Here is a 20,383-nt window from a genome sequence, read left to right as displayed (position 1 = left end):
TAAGGCATAAGCTGAGGGGTCACTGGAACCATGCTGTGCTGAACCATTTTCACCCTTCACTTGTCCTGGGTCAGCTGGTCCTGCCCCTCAATGGGTATGCAGCAGGGGAAGCTGGCCCTACCCCTCAGGGGAAAGCTCGCTCCCCCACTTAGAAAAAATGCCCCTACCTCTCACCAGACAAGCACCTCACCTGGGCAGCAGACCAGAGCTGACCCTGTGGTTGGAGATGCAGGGGAACCAACCCTGAGAGAGCGAGAGCAGGAGAACTGACCCCACCCACCATGGGTGAGGGAAAGATGTCCTTCCTCCTCATCCATTACCACCTGCAGCAGTTCAGAGAGCTGGCCGGGGGCCCCACCCCAGCTGCAGCACATAGGACAGAGGTCCCTGCACCCTGCAGGGGCAGCACACTAGAGCTGACCCTATTGTGTGGGGGGGCAGGGATAAGGGCACAAGTGAGCCAATCCTGAGGGCATGATTGCAGGAGAGCTGACCCACTGCTCCCTTCCTATGCCCCCTACAGCAATCAGGAGAGAGGGCCCTGCACCTTGCCGGGGCAAAACAGTAGAGCTGGGCCTGGTGATGGGAGTGTGGGGGACCCAGAACTGAGAGCAGAAGGACTGGCCCCACTCCTTGCTGTAGGATGCACTGGGCGAGCTAACCTGGGTAGTGATGATGAGGGAGAGCTGGCAGGCTGACCAACCCAGCTACTCGCCAGGCCCAGAACCAGGGCTGAATTGGCCCACCCCAACATCCACTGAATCTATGAACTGTTGGAGCCTGTGAAGGGGATGAACCTACGGAGCAGGAGCTCTTTGACACAGGACAGCAACAGGATATCCAAGAGGAGCTCCAGGAAAAGCCCATAATTGGTAGTGTAGCAAAAACTAACGGCCTCGAGTCAGGCCAAAGGCTGCAGGCAACGAACACTTGCACCTAAAGATGAACGGACTAAAGGGGAAACTGACTCAACGCCATGCGACAGATTACACGGCAGGCGTTTGTGCTTGTTTGTTCTTGTTTTGTTTCTTTGTTTTGTTTTTGCTTTTGCTTTTAAATTTGGCTCTGATTTGCGGGGAGTTTACAAGGGCAGGGATCAGATACCAGGGGACAGGGAGCTCAGCCAGATTGGAATGCATAATGCGAAATCCACAAAGAATCAATAAAAGTTTTTTTTTAAAAAAGACTCTGGATCTGAACAGAGACTTCTCAAAATAAAAATTCTTAATAGCTAATAAACATTTAAAAAGCGTTCAATATCATTTTCCACCAGAGATATGCATATTAAAAGTTTTTGAGGTTCTACCTCTACCCGTCGAAATTCTTACTGTAATGTAAACAATTAATGCTGGCGAGGGCAGAGAGAATGCAAACACCTTATTTACTGTGGGTGGGTGAGCTGATGCTGCTACAATGGAAATCAGTGTAGAAGTTTCCCGCATAACTATCCCATGACCCACATATGCTGCTGTGGAAACAGACCCAGAGGACTCTGAATCCTATCACCCAGATGCTTGCACACTCACAGTTATGGCTACTCTAGTCACAATAGGGAGGAGTGGAATCAGCTTAGACGTGCATCAACAGAAGGATGGATAACGAAGATGTGGTGCAAGGGCTGGAGGGACAGCTTCCTGGTTAGATTCACGCACTGCTCTTGCAAACTGGCTCCTGAGTCTGATTCTCAGCACCCACATCCGGTGACTCACAGCCATCTGTAACTCCAGCTTCAGGGGATCTGACGCCCTCTTTTGGCCTCCTTGAGAACTACATTCAGGTGAACAGCCTCCATGGACACATACATATATACATAATTAAAAATTAAGCCTTTAAGAAATTAATCCAGCCATTAATAAACATAAAAATCTTAAATCTTCAGGAAAATGGATGGAGTTGGAAAACTTTATATTAAGTGACAAATTATTCAAATATTGCATGTTGTCTTTCATAAGCAGGTCCTAGCTACTGATTTGTACATATGGATGTTTCTGTGAGTGTAAGTGTGGGAGTCAGGAAACTAGAAAGGGACCATGGTGGAGGTTAGGAGTGGACAGGGAAGGATAGGAGGGTGCATGAAGACAGAAGGAAGAGGATGGGGGTGGAATGGTTTAGGTGGAGAAGGCGATCAGAGCAGGGAGACTGGCGATAGCGTGGCTGTGGGGGCAATGAAAATTAAGGATATATGGAAAACGTGCAGGGAAACCTGGCAATCTAACTAAAAAGAGAAACTAAAAATAAAATGTTTTCAAAAGTGTATCCAGAATGGGTGAAGAAAAATGACCCTATAAACTACAGATAACAAAACTGAAAACCTCACTGATGGGGTCGGTTATCTACCTCCCAGTGAGTCCCCAAACGATACAGGTAATTGTTGCTGTGGGTGGTTGTCCACCATATCTAGATGGTAAGACCCTACTGACTAAAGATACCACACACTTTGGCAGTAGGACCTAGAGAATCAGCTGGAAGCGTCCTCCCTAATTTCACAGCGATGGACTGTGTTCTACAGGTTGCTGGTGGGAGACCAGTCAACAACAGCTTTATTCGGGCACTGCCATTGTGCCACTTGGGCACTGGTGGACACGATGTGCCCATCAGCTGGCTCCTAAGTAATTATATTTATGTCCATAGTGTAGTGCTGCCATCAGCTCTGGTGAGAGAGGCTTCTTTTTGTGTAGGCAGCAGTTATTACAGAGACTCATAACTGGTCAGAGAGCTGAAAACAAGAGACTATTGGGTGCTGGCCATAAATAAGGCATCCTAGAACCCCTTTCATGGCTCAGGGAAGGTTGTGGAAGAGAGGGCAGACCAGAAGGAATGTAAGAGCCAGGTGATGAGATCCGTAGGATGCTGGACCTGCTAGGGACGGCACAGCTGTGGCATGCTTGAATGCACAGGAGCTGTGATGGTCCGTATTAGAGCCGTACACAATTGAGCCAGTCAACATCTGTCTATGGTGGGGAGGAAGAGCGCATGGGCCCCACCCCTTCTGAGGATCTGTACGAAATCAATGGTTTCTGGTAAAGAGAGAGAGAGAGACATTCCCCCCCCGTGGGGGTAGCCCACCATATACTTCTATAAATAACTTCTCACCTATGCTCCTGTAAGCAACTCTAATGTAACTCCAGCCATGCATGCATGTGTGCGTGCGTGTGCGCACATGCATACACACACACACACACACACACACACAGTAGAAGGGGGAATAGTAGGAAAGATAAGGGGATCAGTGGGCATAGGAGAGGACGAGAGAGGGTAATGGGATGATATTATCATAACGAGACCCATTTTAAATTTATGATTTAAATTTATGATTCACATATGCTAATAGAAATTAAGTTACAATTCATGCCATTTGGATGGCACTTCCAGGCAGTGTTATGAATCAGGGCCACTCTTTGTAAAGGCTCTGCACAGACACGGAGTGGAGGCCGTCTTCTCTACACCTCTCCCTACGCTGCAGGGCACAAGAGGAACTCCTGGAAATAGGATGCCACATGCATGTTGTATTCTTTCCTGGGTGAGGGTCCAATTTTTATTAATCCCCAAAGATGATTTAAAGTCACCCTGTCTGCCTGATGTCCTGTGCCCTGTTGCTTTAAGCTACTCCATTTTCTTCCCCTTTAACCTTTCTGGGCTGGCCTTGATGAAATCCTAGCAACAAGAGAGAAGAAAGTCGGCCAGAGGCATGCTGAGCATCCCCAGCTCTCCCTCCCAGCTGGCTGGAGACCTGGCAATGGGCCATCCAGATTTCTTCCTTCTTTGGCTCTTGCTGCTCACATGCGGGAGGACCCAGCTGACTCCTGGCCAGGAGACTTCAGGCTACCCCAGTGTCTCAGCGTAGAGAGATGTTGACAAGCTCTGCCTAGCTGAGCTGTGGGTGTTCTAGAGAGTATGACCTCATGCCTTTATAGCCTAAGTCTGTACCGACTTCCTTAGGGCTGTATACTGGAGAAGGCAGATGCTGAGAGTCACGCTCCTCTACATCAAAAACCAAAGCAGCCTGCCGGCAATTTGTGCATCTTAGGAGACACACATTTGCTGATGAACCTGGGCCACAACGTGGTCAGAAGCCTCCAAATTCCTGAGAAGCATCCAGAACAACTAGACACTATGGGCCAGTTGCTGGCAGCACTGTGAACCAATTGATGGGCTTCCCCGGCCCCTCTAGGCCAGGGTTTGGAAGTGCGTGAGTAGCAGCGGTGTGGTAAGTAGACTCCAAATGCTTGGCCTTGCGTGCACAGGGAAACAGCAAAGCAACATCAGCACCCCCATGCTCACCAGGACTGTATTTCAGGCCTCATGCCAGAGGTGTACATTGTCCTCACAGCCCCTCTTCACAAGTCTGTTCTAGGCCTTGCACACTCAGGGGGTGTGAATGCCGAGAACAACGCAGAGAACTCTCCTTCAGCCAAGGTCTCAGAGTAAAGGAATACCTTGCATCTTCAAGCATAGTTTCTAGAAAGAGTCGTGGGGCCAGCCTCTCCCTGACTGTCCCCTTGCAAGCGCTGTGGTCCTTGTGTTCTGTGCCCAGATCTGTGTTTAACCTTTTGCTATAAAAATATGTGGGTTCGCTTTCAATCCATAACATACTTGAAAAATCTGTGGAAGCCTGGAAACCTCTGTGCCAAAGGATGTTCTTTTAGGGCCGAGGAGGTAACTCCGTGAGTCAAGCGCTTGCTATGCAATTAAAAGGACTTGAGTTTGGTTCCCAGAGCCCGTGCAGAAGAAGCCAGAAGAGGTGGCATGCACATGGAATCCTAGCCCTAGGAGGGAGACGGGTGGGTTCGCTTTCAATCCATAACATACTTGAAAAATCTGTGGAAGCCTGGAAACCTCTGTGCCAAAGGATGTTCTTTTAGGGCCGAGGAGGTAACTCCGTGAGTCAAACGCTTGCTATGCAATTAAAAGGACTTGAGTTTGGTTCCCAGAGCCCGTGCAGAAGAAGCCAGAAGAGGTGGCATGCACATGGAATCCTAGCCCTAGGAGGGAGACGGGTGGGTCCAAGGGGCTTGCTGGTCAGCCAGCCTACCCTACTTGATGACCCGATGTAGTAAGAGACCCGGTGTCCAAAATGTAAAAATACAATACAATACAATACAATACAATACAATACAATGGTGGACAGTGCCAGAGGAATAACCCTTGAGGCTGTCCTCTGGCCTCCACTACACACACTTAAACGATGTGCACATATAAACATGCACACACGTGCACACAAAGACATTCTCTCATCTGCTGATGGTGGAGGCTGTGGTAAGGCTAAAGGTGCAATGTGGCTCTCAGAAAGAGACAAAAAGTCTGTCCACGTAATAAAGCCCCATAGGAGAGGCTGAGCAAAGGTGGATGCCAGTTTGGGCTGAGTGGGAGGCACAGGAGCTACAGCCAGATACGGAGAAATGCGAGCCAAGAAGAGGAGTCTGCCGGGAGGCAGAAGGCTGGACAGGCGCAGAGATGAGGAGACCTGTGGAGAGACAGAAGGGGCACAAGGAAGAGCTCTCCCCATGCTGAGAGCGAGGGGAGCTGGAGCTCTTGCAATGGTCAGAAGTTAGAGGCCATGCCTGATGAGGAACAGAAGAAGAAGGGATGAAAGGAGAGGGGGTGCATCCAGAGACCCTTCCCAGCCTTCCCTGAAGGGTTGGAAGCTTTTGCCCCAAGTTTGTCAATGAATTTTCTGAACACGCTCTGGACTCACCTGTTCCTGGCTGGCAACTGTGTAAATGTATACCCTAATATCCTATCTTTGTGTGTGTGTATACACACGCATGCACATGTGTGTATGTATGATCATGGGTACATATGTAGCAGTCAAAGTTCAAGGCTGAATATTTTTTCTGTCACTCTCCACTATTGTTTTGAGAGGTTTCTCACTGAAGCTTGAGCTCATTGATTGGCTAGGCTGAGTGGCCATTTGGATCCATGGAGAGCTTCCTGTCACTGCCCACAAGCCGTGGAACTGCAGGTATGTGTGAGCATGCCTGGCTTACATAGTGTTGGGGATCTGAACTTAGGTTCTCAGGCTTACCCAGTTTTCTCTTCGCTGTTTAAAGGCTCTTCATACAGTCAGGAGATGCATGGGGCATGGCAGAAAAAAAGACCTTGGAACTGTAGACCTCAAATGTGTAAGTGTGTGTTGTGGGCATGTCCAACACACTGTACATCACTATATAATGACACTGGCCTTCACCTACCACATAGCAGAAGTACGCCCTGTCCTAGCTGTGATAAGCAGGCATGTCTCCTAACATTGACAAAGGCCCCCTCAGAGGATGAAAATCAGTGTTATAAGGAAGAGGATGGGGGGACATGGTTAGAAAAGAATTTTGGGGCCAATTTGAGTGGAGACATAGTTCAACACAGCAAATAAAAGGGCAAATACTCATGTCATTCGGGGTGAACTTTCTGGCCTGTATGGAGGGATCCCATGTGAAAACGTATGTTAGCCACCATCATTATCACCTGTCCTGTGAATCAAGGTGCTTTGACTTTAAATATCTGTGCTCTTTTGGGAAACATCAATGGTTTTGAAGTTTTAGATATTTCATTGCTTTGCAATACTATGAGGTTTGAAGATTAGGTAATCATGCTATGGTTGGTATTGGTTTATTAACTAAAGCTGTCATGTAGGCCTTGTCCTCGGGAGCCTATAAGGAAAAAAGAGGCTTGGGATCTATTAGATATCACAGAACATTCTTTGTTTTGCTGGGACCAAAGGTTTTTAAATAGGCAACCCACACCCAGCTTGCAGGAAACATTTTCAAATAAAAATGTCGGGCCTTATTTCTCAATTAGGAACCCACTTTTATCTTTTTTTTGAGAACTCCAATTAGGGAGAGTAGATGTATGTTTGTGCACAACCACCATCGCAAAAGAGCCTGGTCACTGGTCACCATCTCTATGCCATTAGCACAGGGTGTGGCACTATTAGAAGGTGTGGCTTTGTTGGAGTGGGTATGGTCTTGATAGAGGAATCACTGTGGGGACAGTATTTGAGGGTTCCTATACTCCGGATACTGTCCAGTGTCTCAGTCAACTCCCCATCCCCATCTCTACCTAGTATCTCTCTGATACTAAGATATCCTTTTTATTTTTATTTTAGTGTGTGTATGTTAGTATCTGTATGTGTGTGTAGTTGTGCATGCAAATTTATTTGTGTGAATGTGATATGCGCATGCCACAGGGTGCATGTTGGTCAGGGGGCAACCTTGAATGTTGGTTTTCATCTTCCATCTTGTTTAGAGACAGGGTCTCTTTCTTGCCCTTCCTCTGCATACCACAGGTTGGCTTGTCTGTACACTTCTAAGCATTATCTTTTCTTCACTTTCCGTCTCCCAGTAGGGGCCCCGAGGTTACAGATGCTCAAGTCATTGATGCTCAGCTTTTATCTGGGTTCTTGGGATTTGAAATCAAGTCCCCATGCCTGCACTGAAAACACTTTACAGTTTTCTTCCCAGCCTCAAGAGACATCCTTATGCATAGCTTTCTGCTGGCACTTGAAGGCATCCTATGCATTTTCAGCCCCTAGACCAATTCCCTCCTATCTGTATTAGAAAGTCTGGCCTTGGGTGAGAACACGTGATTCTCGGAAGAGACCTGGAAGGCCTGTCTAGTGCCCCATCGCTCTGCTGTCCCTGTTCTGAAAGCTCCACAGATTCCGCAGAACCGTACCTCAGACCATTCTCCTGTGATCCACACATACTCGCAGGGTTGCAGACTGCAGCTCTCACGGTCTGGAGGCCGATGTTCTGGGTCACAGTGTGCACTATGCACCTTGCTTTGGTCCTCCGCTACGCACACCACCTGTCGGTACCGGGAGCCTTCACCGCAGGTCTTGGTGCACTGCAAGAGACAAATGGGCTGGGGTGAGATGAAGCCTTACACAGCTGCATGCTCTTATTCTTGCAGCTATTTGATGACTTAGCTAGACAGCTGTTAGAGTGGCAAGATCCCTAGGCATTGGCTGTTTCTATCTAGGTATCTGACAACTTTACCCCTGACACAGAGATATGTTTTCCACACTTATCTGTCTGAATGAGAAAATGGAAGGGTGAATGAATGAATGAATGAACACCGGCTTGGATGAAACTTTCATTTTTTTTTAAAAATTCAACACTCATTCAAACACTAAATCCATGGGTGGGGATGTAGCACAGGGAGAAGGCACCTGTCTAACATACGTAAGACCCTGGGCTTAATCCCTATTACTGAAGAAAAAATAGGAAGGAAAGGAGAGGGGAGGAAAAAGAGGAAGGAAGAGAAAGATATGAGAGATGGGAGGAGAAAGGGAGGGAGGAAGAGAGAAAGAAGATAAGAGAAAGAAGGAGGTAGAGGGAGAGAAAGAAGGAGCAAACACCAGGCATGGTGGCACACACCTTTAATCCCAGCACTCAGGAGGCAGAGATGGGCAGATCTTGGAGTTTGAAGCTAGCCTGTTCTACATATTGAGTTCTAAGACAGCCAGGGCTACACAGAGAGATGGTGTCTAAAAAAGAAAAGAAAGGAAGTGGAGCATGAGGAGTAGAGGGAGAAGGAAAAGAGAAGAGAAGGAAAGAAACCATTTCTCATGGTTACCAAGGTAGCAACAAAACACTTCTAGGGCCAGGAAGGTTATCACTGGTCTAACTGTTCATCACATACCATAGATAATTAGAATAATGTCTTCACAGATTATGCTGCTTTGGTCTATTTTCTATTCCATGACCCCTAAAGAGTCCATTTTCCACCCACATTCAGGCGTGTGTGGTCTGGCAGGTGAACAGCTCTCAGTTCTAGACTGCCAACAGCTACCCACCGAGTTCCGACTGAAGGTAGGTTCTTATGGACAAGGGTGGCTGTCATCAGAAAGGATGGGCAGTAAAGGGAAGTGTGAAAGAGCCAAGGCTGTCATGTCGAACCCACAGGTGAAGAACCTGGAACTGTTGGAGCCTAAGTCACTTGCCCTGTTAGATCTGACTCCTCCCATAATCCAGCAAAGGAAAACAGAGCAAGTGGCAGGTTTCATTTCAACAGCAAACCTCACTTGGAAGGTAGACCTCTGCCATCTGCTTTGTCATCAAAGCCTGTCCAAAGCATTGCTGTCACTTGACATTCTAAGTTTCGATTACTTCAGAAAACTTCAGGGAAGAGACTGGCTTCTGCCACAAGGGGTGTGAGTCATTTACCTAGATAGGTGTCTGCTGCCCCTGCTTCTCAAATACCAGCTTTGGCTGTGTTATTAGCATACTTCCGATATTTCAGAATTCTGCATTTTAAGTTCTGTAGGGAGGGCTATAGACCCCCCTCTCTTTCTCTCTCTGCATAATAGCAGTACCCAATTTACTGTTTCTATTGCTGTGATGAAGCACCATTCTCAAAGCAACTTGGGAAGGAAAGGGTTTATGTCACTGAGATTTCCACATCACTGTGTATCATTGAAAGCAGTGAGGGCAGGAACCCAAACAGAGCAGGAACCTGAAGGCAGGAGCTGATGCAGAAGCCATGGAGGATGCTGCTTACTGCCTTACTTTTTATGGGTTGCTCAGCCTGCTTTCTTATAGAACCCAGAGTGCCACCACCCACAAAGGGATGGACCCTCTGCCATCATTCATTAATGAAGAAACTGCTCTATGGGTTTGCCTATAGCCCATACTATAGAGGACTCCAGCCTGTGTCAAGTTGATATAAAACTAGCAGGCACAGGCAGGAATTTTCTTTTATCTGCTTTGCCTCAAAACCATTTGAGTTTGAGATACAGCTTCACTTTGAAATGTCTTCCCCAATGCACCCCATGTCTTTTTTATGTATGCATGATAAAAAAAAGGAATAGTACAGGGGTTGGGAGATGACTCAGTGGTAGAAGCATTTGCCATGCAAGCATGAAGACCTGAATTTGAATCCCCAGAACCTCCGTAAAATCTGGAGGAACAGTTTGAGTATTGGCAATGCCAGCACCCCTGTGGGGGAAGTGGGAAATGAGACAGGAGGATCCTGGGAGATAGAGGGTCATCTAGCTGGGCACACAGCAGAGAACAACACAAGGCTCTCTCAAAGAAGTAGAGTTTTTCCACTGACCGCCATGTCTGTGGCTCACAGATACTTTCATTCACACACATGATTGCACACATGTACATACATACACATACATACAAACATCAGTAATGATAAATAAGAAAGAACATAAAATTCACCATTTAACCATCTTAAAATGTCAGTGCAGTGACCTGAATGTAAAGCTGTACAGCCATTGCTACAACCCAATTGTAGAACATGTTCATCACTCCATTCCTATCTCTATTAAGCAATCACCCATCTTTCCTCCTTCTAACCTAAACCCTAGCAACTATGACCATGTTTGCTGTATCCATAGATTTGCTTATTCTGGAGACTTCATAGTCATATCCAGTATGTGCCCTTTTCTACAAGGCTTCTCTCTCTTAGCACAGTGTTTCCAAAGTTCTTCCATATTGGAGCATGTCTCAGGGCTTCATTGTATATCCATCCATCCAGCCTCAACGTATGTATATGCCACACTTAATTTACTCACTCATCTGTTAATGGACATTTGGTGGATTCCCTTTGAACTACCATGAATGATGTTATTATGGACATTCAGATGCCACTTTGAACACTTGATTTGATTCCTTTGAGTCTGTTCTCGGAATAGCATTGTTGGAGCAGATGACAGTGGTCCCTGTCTTTCATGAGTCACTCTGTTCTTTTGGGAGGCAAAAGATACCTGCTAGGTCATCTGAGTACTTTTCACTTTAGAAACTTAACAGTCTCTCTGCTTGGAAGCAATCTTCCACAGTTGGCATGTATCCAGAGGCTAAATATGACCTGAAGTCACAGTGAGATGAGAAGAAGCTGAACCGCTTCAAACCAGTGGGGACCAGCTGAGCCTGTTTCCCCGGTTCAAGCTTCAGGAGTCTGGAGTTTTTGGTTCCCCTTAGAGTAAAATGACAGCTATTGGGGAGTTGCAATGTTTTGCTGAATGTTAGAAACCACACAGATCTCTGAAAAAGGAACATTTACCCACAGAAAATAATAATAATTCCTTGGAAAATTAAGACTTCCAGACATCAGAATCACAGCTAACCCTAAACCAACTCTTGCTATATTAAAGTACATTTGCACTAACTCATAAGGCTTGAATCACTGTCAATAAGTAACAGATCCCAGCAGAAATGCCAGGGTTCCTCAACAGTTTCTGCTCATTAAGTATTTACTTTCCCAGTCTTGAAGAATAGTTAACTATTATAAAATCTGTTTTGACAGCGGCATGGGATTGCACCGAGAAAATTTACCCAGAAGAAAACTTTCTGGGAATTAAAATTAAACAAGGTAAATAATTGGCATCTTTTACGTTCTGGTTTTCTTCTGGAATCTTAAACCTTAGCAGAGTGCTGGGGGAAAGTAAACCCAGCCCATGCTACTGGGTGCTTCCGTGTTAGTAAATGCCATTCCCCCTAGTCTTCAATAATCTACAATGCTTCATGTCCTGGAATATCATCTAGACTATTCTAAGAAAATGGAAAATTCAAACAGCCTCATTTCAACTTGCAGAAAATTTTCCCGGGTTTTCATTATGGTTTTCTGAGTTCAAAAAGCAGCAACCAAGTAAATGACTAAGGTATCAGCCTCTGAACTTCAGCATGCATGAGATGCAGAAAGAAAATAATCACGGTATCAGGTTAAACAGGGTAGCACATCCATTGTCCTGCAGGATGCATGCCATCAAAGGGGCTGAAACTATCAGAAAAGGACTTTAAAATCCAAGGGTGAGAAAGACCTAAAATAAACCCCTAAGGTACTATTTTCTTTCAACATGTCCATTTGCATAGGCTGATGGTCTAAACATTGTAATAAAGTTGTTTTTTGTTTTGAAACATGTCTTTTGTCACAATTCCCTGGCCATGGGGAAAAGAAAATCACCGGAAGTTCACAGGTTCTACCTTTTAAAGGATGCCTTCCCCAAGGATGAAAGGATGTGTCATTTCTGGCAGCAGATTGCTGGTGTTAGGAAGCATATGGGCAGATGAATCATAGACCCAACGGGTGGATAACACTGGGTTGCATTTGCTGGGTTTTTATGTCCCAAGGAAAGGTAAGGACAAATGGATTCATCTACCGTTGTCTAAAAGAAAGAAAAAGCAGTCATTCAAAAAAGAGGCAGAGGCACTGCTACAGAGGCGTTCTTTAAGTCTCTTGTCACCCATCTGACGAACATTTGCAATGGGCACAGGTCTGTGTTGTGAGTCAGTCAGCTTGATGACTTCCAATTCTTCTAACTCAGCCCCTGTCCCTGCTTGACAGTCAGGGAGCCAGCCACTGTTTGCCTGGGGTCTCCCATGTCCCTTAGGTAACCACTGAGGTTTGATCCCAAGGGCCCCCTGTGTAAAAGTGGGGGACGTGGCAGCTGACGAAAAGGGGTGAAGGAAGAAGTGAGTTAACCAGGGTCAGAAGGGGAGGGACCCTCTCAAGCTTTGCAAGGATGGAGGTTAGCAGCAACAGCACGCGTAGGGGTGAGGATTCGGGTGGGTAGGGTTTCAACCGTATTTCCTCTCATTTTAACCTTTCCATAGCACCAGGGCCTGAATCCAAGGTTTTAACATGGTAGCCAAGCAACCAAAGCTCTACCACTGAGTTATTACCTGCTCAGCTCTTTTTTGGATGGTGACTCCCTATACAGTCCTGGTTGGTTTCCCACTTACTACCCTTCACCACCCTTCAGCCTTCTCGTTGCTGGGACTGTAGGCACATGCCACCATGACATTTAGCCTTCAGTCGAGGTTAGGTGATAGGATTTGAGGTTTTGGGGAGAAAAACAAGAAACAAACAGAAACAAAGACTAAACACTCCTAATGCTCAGTGCCTGGTAATTTTCAGGTGATTGACACATACGGTTTAATAAGCGAATGAGGCAATGGATACATAAGGGTTAAGGGCTAACTCTGTACACAACTAGCTCCTTCCACTCCTTGCTGTAAACACCATGAAAATCTTATCACTCAGCTGACCAAGAAATTGCTGCTCATTCCAACGGTTCTATTCTAAGGAGATGAACTTGGGACTCGTTCTACAGCTGAGTGTAATAAATGCTCTTAAATTTAAAATGTGTGCTAGAGAGGCCCCAGTTCCTGTTCTGGGCCAAACAGCAACGGGCCAGGCAGTTCTGCAAAGTCACAGCATGTTCATGGCCTTGTGACAAGAAAACACAGCCGCTGCCCTTCCAGAAGGAACATTGGCTAAGGAACATTGTTCCGGAAGACACTGGAATGTCTTTATTCTTCAGCTGAAGAGGCAGGCCTGGCCGACCCACCCCCATCCCGGCTCCCCACAACAGCTTTTGTCCCTCGGTCCCTAAATCCAACCACACACTGGCATCCTGTGTCCTGTGGGGACTATATTAAATGCTGGAAAACAAAGCCCCCGTCTTAAACAGCTGCCACTCTCTCTCCCCGGCATAGCCCAAGGCATTGCCCTGAGAAGGGCGCCAACACCAGAGCCTTCCTACCGTTTGTAGGTCAGAGTTGCCCAAGTGCACAGAGGAGCGTGACTTCAGAAGCAGGCGGGAATGCAACCGGGGGAGTGAAAAATACATTGAAACCAACTCTCCAGGAAAAGGCTATGACACCGCCAAGAAGGGAATGAGATAACACGAGTGAGGGACATGCTGGCATGAGGAACCCAGGACAGAAACGCTCATAGTTTGTTCTAGAGGCCAGGCTCCCGGGCCTCCAATTCTAGCTTTTCATGCAAGACCTTTGATGGATTAACCTACTTGAAGGTCTCGTTTCTTCAAATTAACGGGATAAACCATGACTGCATCAAAGGGTCAAGGAGATAGTTCCATAGGTTACTTCATGTGAAACACTCATGAAATGCCTCATTCACTGCTTAGGAAACACTACGTTCTACTGTGTTTCGTATTACCAGTGTGGGACCTCTGAACTAGACAACTCCCAGGGAAGCTTCTCACGGTGGACGCTACAGGAAAAGCCCTCCCTGGGACTGTGCAGTTCGCAATCCTTGCGGCTCGGATAATCATTGCAGGTGGACACTCAAAAGCCGTGCTTCTCATTTCCGGTGCCCTGGTTATTTCTTAGTGAGAGAGGGCTGTCATTTGCTTACGGGCCTCGTAGGAAATTCATCTTGACAACAACCTACTGAGTCTTAAGAGTACACAAGGGGGGAGCAAAAGGTGGGCGTGCATAGACAAAAGGCAAACAGGACAAGAAGAGGTTGCCAAGGCCTGCTAGGGAAGAAAGACACTTCTGGGAGATGAAGCTCAGGTGTGTTCCACTTGATTGGCCGGGACGCTGTGCTGGTGTTTGTCACCAAAACCTTAGGTCGTGTGTCCCTAGACGGCAAGCCCGCACAGGGACGAGATGCCGGAGAAGCGCTGCATCGAGCACTGGGCACCAACTTAACTGGTTAATGAGAGCATCTTTGGTCTTGAGCATAGCCCTGCTGTAGGTGAGCAGGACTGAGGCTGTGGCGTCCCTGACGTGGTCATTTTAGACAGCTGCCTAGTGGTTTTCAACCTTCCCTCTAAGCCTTGATGCTTTGCTGGCATCTTGAGTAGGCTCCCACCATGCCTTGCGAGTGGGAAACACAAAGGGTCTGATGGGGCCTCTCTCTCCTCTGCTACCGTGGACTCCACTTTCCCACCCTGTGCCACTTATGGGTTCCCAGCCACCCTCACCACCTGGCGCCCCTTTAAACTCTCCTCCTTGGGAGTAGAGAAAGCACACTAGAGGAAGGGTAAAGCCGGGAACCTGGTTTCTTAGCATTTACAGAGCCCATTCACTCCGTGACTATGGTTAATCTCTGCTGAATTTCCTAAATACAAGCCCATCAGGCTGCAAGTCATTGTCCTCCTCCTGCTCCTCCTTCTCCTCCTCCTCCTCCTCCTCCTCCTCCTCCTCCTCCAAGACAGGGTCTCAGTATATATCCTTAGCTGGCCTGGAACTCACTATGAAGATCAGGTGGGCCTGGAACTCATAGAGATCCACCTGCCTCTGCCTCCTGAGTGCTGGGATTATAGGCGTGCGCCACTACCCTGGTCTTTTTATCTGGAGCTTGATAGCAACATTTGAGGAAGGCTTCCAAAAAGCCATCTGCACAGCACATGCAAAGACAGAAGCTTCTGGGCACGTCTCTTGTGCAGTTTGCTACCCTAAGGGAATCAGAAGGAATTGGGAACGGAGCTTACACTCTCCGTGGTTGGCTCTTGAACTCTTGCTTGCTGGCTACAGGGTAAGCAGTTAGCTTTGATTCACCCGGGAACCCTTTCTCACTTCCTGATCTTTGGAACAGGGACATAGGATAGAGTTCGGTGTGAGGAGTGAGGAGGAGAAAATAGGCAGGGACAGGTCCTAGGTAAGAATTCCAAAGACAGTAGCAAGTTTTATCAGGGAGGTGAGGTAACCTCTTCTCCACCTGACACCGCCAGTCCCCGGACTGCAGCTGAGCATGGATAAGGGGCCTTTCCCAGTTCCTCAAAACAACTCTACAAACTCTACCATTCCCATTCTCTGGGAGGCAAGCCAAGGCTTGGAGATATAGGGATTCTTGTTCTGAGTCCCAGGGGCCATTGATGGCAGAGCTGAGATAAGGACCACACTGATATTATTCTAAGCATCCGAGTTCCTGATAGATAAGGTACCTGGCTGGCGCCAGTTCAGATGATCTGAAACTTAACTGTCTTAGGTATTCTCCCTGATACTATCTGACAGAAGCCAAGAAAAGTCCAGAAGAAAAATGAGCAACTAGGCTGGTGGAGAAGGAGGAATTCCTAAAGAATCACTGTGGTAAGGAACGGATTCACCACGGGGAAGGGCAGGGCTGGGACACTGATCCCAGGGGAGCAGAATACAGTGGGAAAACCCCCAAGACTGAAGAGAACAAACAGCATCATGTGTGGCTGCCTCCTGGTGCTAGATGTGGGACACTTGGACTCGCGGCAAAGTCTGTCTGAGCCTTAGTTTTACCACCTGACGAAAGGGATGATGCCCATTCTCACCTTTTCCAGCTGTCAGTAGACAAAGCGAGAAGATGGACAGAAGCTCCCAGTGCAGTGCCAAGTACAGACCGATGACCTCCCAACCACACTGCCTTGAGCTGAGAGCCAACTCTCAGTGCAGGGGAGCCCTTCATCTTCCTGCTTACTCGGGGTGCATGTTTTATTTCACTCCATTGTCAGCAGATCTATGTTTACTTCCCAGTTCTGTTCCTCTCTTACTACAGTCTAGCATTCTGTTCTGCAAACTGGGGTTACCTTCTTCTAATGTCTGACACTCCCTCTCCCCTTGCCCCCACCTCCCAGCAACTAGACTTTCCAGCAACGGATACTTCAGCATCTGCTTTAGTCAAGCATTAACTTGTGGAGTAAAGGACAAACAAGTCTGGCCTATTCTTGCATTAACTCGACAGTTCTTTGGACTTCACCTATTGTTGAAACTGTTGGAAATCCTACACTAATTAATGAGTGTTTCTCATGAGCACTCATCTGTGCTCCCTGACAGTCAATGCCACAGAAAGGAGGAAAACAAAGCCTAGGTTTTACCTCAAGGGATGGGACTTGCAGGTTATGGCTATTTAAATTAACACAGGACAACCAAATCCAAACTGACTATTAAAATAATTCTCCCATCTCCTCTTCTGTTAAGGTTGTTCCTATGTTTATACTCTTGGCCAAAGGCATGTTAAAGCTCCCCTCCCCCAACACACACACACACACACACACACACACACACACACACCCTTTCAGTGAAGACAGCTCTGGAACCTTCAAGAACACAAGGAGACATACACAGGGATTTCTTAGAGGCTGACAGCAGACTTTTTGGGAAGAAGCCAGCAATGCCACTGTGCTCAATGGCTTTGCTGGCTCCATAGGGTGCGGATATGATTCTGACAAGGGGGCGGAGCGACAGGCAGGCAGGTGTACACTTACTTCATGGCTCTACTTACTTCTTGCCATTGCTCTGCCCTCCAAGTGTAGAGAGGACATGGCGAGGCTTGGCAGACACGCTCCGACTCCGGTCTGGTGTATGGGCTGCACTCACTCTCTCTGGCTGTTTTCTGTGTCCCGATCTGACAGCCCACATGCCTCTGCTGTACGCCTTGGCCACAGGACACGGAGCACTGAGGAGACACAGGACGGTAAGTAGGCACTTGGGCTCATGCTGGAGGGCGAGAAGGGGTGGGTCGCAGAGGAGGGCAATGCTTTCTTAATCCAATGATTTTCACAGCAGTCAAAATGCTTTCTCATTCCCAAGGAGGGGGACACCAAGGTCATGTCTAAAAGCTGGAAACTCACTGCCAATGCTGGAGCGGGAGCAGGAGCCCCAAGTGGGGATGAACCAAAGTGCTCAGTGGATGACAGAGGATAGAGAGACCGTGGGGAAATGGCACAGCCCAGAAGTAACGCTACCACATTTGAAACAAACAAGCAAAAACTGTGCATGACTTCCATAGCCTGGAAGGTGTATGGCTTGTGAAAACGGAGAGACAGTTCTAGAGTCCAAGCCGCAGAGAACCAGCCGTTGATGATTAAGGCCATACAAGTAGGATGATACTCTCCAGCCCCTTTAGGTTCTTTCTAGTTACTATTTCTGGAGACAGAACATTGCTTTGCTTGTTGTTTGTTTGTTTAAACCATGGAATTCTCTTAAGAATCTCTGCCTACTTATAATTTCAAATGAATAGACGAAGAATAAAAGCTAATAAGGAAAAATAATTTCCTCAGGCTTAATGTTTTCAGTCCTTGAAAAATTCCCATTAATCATGATGAAACATTTTGTTGACCAAGTTGCAAAACACAAATTAACTTTCTCCTAAATTAATTTTTTAATGGTTTCCTCATTGCTGGTTGCATAATCTCACTTATGGGCAAGCCAAGAATTATTGTCTTTATTAAGGTTTTGGCAGTCAGAAACCAAAGGCAACCTTTGATTAGAAAGAACTGCACAATAATGCTTGTAGTTTTTACAGGTTATTAGCAATTTTGGGGGGGTATAACTCAATCTCTATTAATTTGCCTGGTGCTGAGAAAACAAAGTTATCAGACATTCATGCCTTAGAGCCAAGAGGAAGTCTTTTCTTAAAACAGAACCAGGCTCTTCGCTGTGATTGCACGCTTGTCCGATTTACTGGTAGGAAAATTCAAGGTGCTCTGCAAATGATGGAAATTCTGTCAAGATGTACGCCCAAGTGGATGCTTCTGCTGCTTAAGCTTCTACTTAGAAGGCAGTTTGCGAAATCCCATTGTTTCAGAAAAATTTATGCCGGGGAAGAGGCTCGTAGCTCACATCAAAGCGAGCTGAAGACAATTCTTCGTCCCAACATTGCTGCTATTGTTTGGGTTTAATTGGATTAATTGAATTGAATGAGCTTGTGACCCACAAGAAACCAGACTTTAAAGTCATTATGTTCTGGGAGAAGGCAAGGACTTTTAAATGCCACAAATGGCTTTGTCTCCAGACAACAGCCACTTAATGTTCACAGGGTCTACGTGAGTTATGCTGCACCCTGGCAGTACCAGAAAAGACTGGGAACAGAGTTACCCAGTAAGTGACAGAAATATTCAAATGTCATCGACGACAACCAAAGAGTTCTGGATAGCCGAATCTGGACTCTTAAATCCAAGAGTACACATCCAGAACAATGTGCAACCAGAAATATAAAGAAGATAATAATGTAAGCACACTGGACTTTGATACAAAGCTGATATACGTTGAAAAGTCACATCATGTTTTCACAACAGAGAAGATGGGAAAGAGCTTTAGAGCATGGAGCACTAATGAGGTTGTTGAGTAAATGAAGCTCCTTTGTTGTCTGCGGGCATGTGTATGGTGGCCCATAGTCAATGTGGGGTATGGTCTCCAGAAGTTCTCCATCCTATTCATTGAGGAAGGGTCTTTCCCTGGACACAGAGCTCACAGCTGGCTAATGAGCACCGGAGACCTTCCAGCTCTGCCTCCCTTGAATGGGACTACAAGGGTGTGCACTCAGAGTCTGACCTGGGTGCCAGGAATTGAAACTCATGCTGGCAGAGCATGTGTTTTCCTGCTGAGCTATTTCCCCAGGCCCCCAAATCCCCAAGGGTGGCGAAGGGAAGGTACTAAGAGTCACCAGTAGCTATGGTTTTAATAATCATTTCTTACAATGTTTCATAATTCTGCATAAGACTAATGGGGCGCAGGAAATTTTTATCATATACTATGTTGTTCTGGCTTCTGATTATCATAAAATTGAAGGCAACTTTGAGATGATCTTTTATTAATTAAAAACTATCACCATGCCTTCAGTGAAGAGTCCAGAGCAAACCCTGCCTTTCTAGATAACGCAGTTGTCATATCTACGCAGAATGAGGTATGCTACAACAGCATTTCATGCTCCCGCACTGGTTCATGAAAGACAACAATTTATGTGTAGAGACAGCTGCTTTTTTGATAAATTCTGAGAGATTTGTGCCAAATCACTGAGAAAAAACTCAACAGTAGAATGTCCCCAGCATGATCCTGGATCTGGTTAGGCTCAGTGAACTTTTTAGTTCCAAGGCAGGCGACATCTGTGCACCCTTACAATGTGCCCCTCCCATCATCTTGGCAGGCCAGGCTCTTTGAAAGGGTGTGAAAGGAGATGTTTTCATGCTGGACTGCTAAGCTGGGAGTCAGGCCTCATCTCTTTGAGTTCCCTGCTGTGCGAAGCCAGACTGCAGAACTCACTGGCTTAAGCAAAACTTGACACTAATGTAGATCTAAAGAACAAAGCAAGCAAACAAACAAACAAATTCTGTAAAATTCCTCATGTTTGGGGAATCAACAGATACTTGAAAAACTAGAAAGGATTTTCCCTCCACACAATTTCTTCTACTATTACAACAATACCATTTATTTTAAGGCAGGAACTAACTTGAAAATGGGTATATAAATCAACTTTCATAAATAATAACATCAGCCACTAGACTTTCACCAGGTGCATCCTATAGGCTGAATTCTATATAAGGGTCTCAGCAATGTGCTTCTTTGTTGCAGAGATGCTCTGAGTGCTGTAGATGTTTGGGCACATTCTTCCTTTATCTCCAGACATTGCTAATTGTCTCATATGGTACAGAATTACCTCTTGTTGGGTCACTGGCCGTGAACTAAGCACCTCCTATAAAATAATTTTTATTTCCTAATAAGCCTTTTCAAAAAGAAAATTTTGATTAGCTGAAGGAGAACAAAAAACAGAATTCGAATCAAAATCAAATTTGGCAAGGCAATGTGGCAATGCTGCTGTGGATTAGAACTGGGATCCTCATTCTAAAACCCAGTCCGCCATGAGTGCTAGACACAGCGCTAGACCAGCGCAAGCTGGGCGGGAAGCTCACACCCAGGCAATGGTGCACCATCAA

General features: G+C 46.4%; 1 protein-coding gene across 2 annotated transcripts in view; it reads right to left on the bottom strand.

Annotated features, from left to right (window-relative positions):
• Window positions 1–20,383, bottom strand: part of Adamts9 (ADAM metallopeptidase with thrombospondin type 1 motif 9) — a 173,121-nt gene that overhangs the window by 31,608 nt on the left and 121,130 nt on the right. For both annotated transcript variants that reach the window (XM_038319790.1, XM_038319791.1), the window contains 2 exons: window positions 16,954–17,127; window positions 7,669–7,839 (listed from right to left, as the gene is read on the bottom strand). In XM_038319790.1, coding sequence (XP_038175718.1) covers window positions 7,669–7,839; window positions 16,954–17,127 — 345 coding nt within the window. The remainder of the gene's footprint in view (window positions 1–7,668; window positions 7,840–16,953; window positions 17,128–20,383) is intronic.

Source organism: Arvicola amphibius, chromosome 2, assembly GCF_903992535.2.
Source record: "Arvicola amphibius chromosome 2, mArvAmp1.2, whole genome shotgun sequence".
Taxonomy (NCBI): Eukaryota; Metazoa; Chordata; class Mammalia; order Rodentia; family Cricetidae; genus Arvicola; species Arvicola amphibius.
The sequence above is the reverse complement of the archived record's forward strand: the minus strand, read 5'-3'. Positions and strand labels throughout refer to the sequence as shown.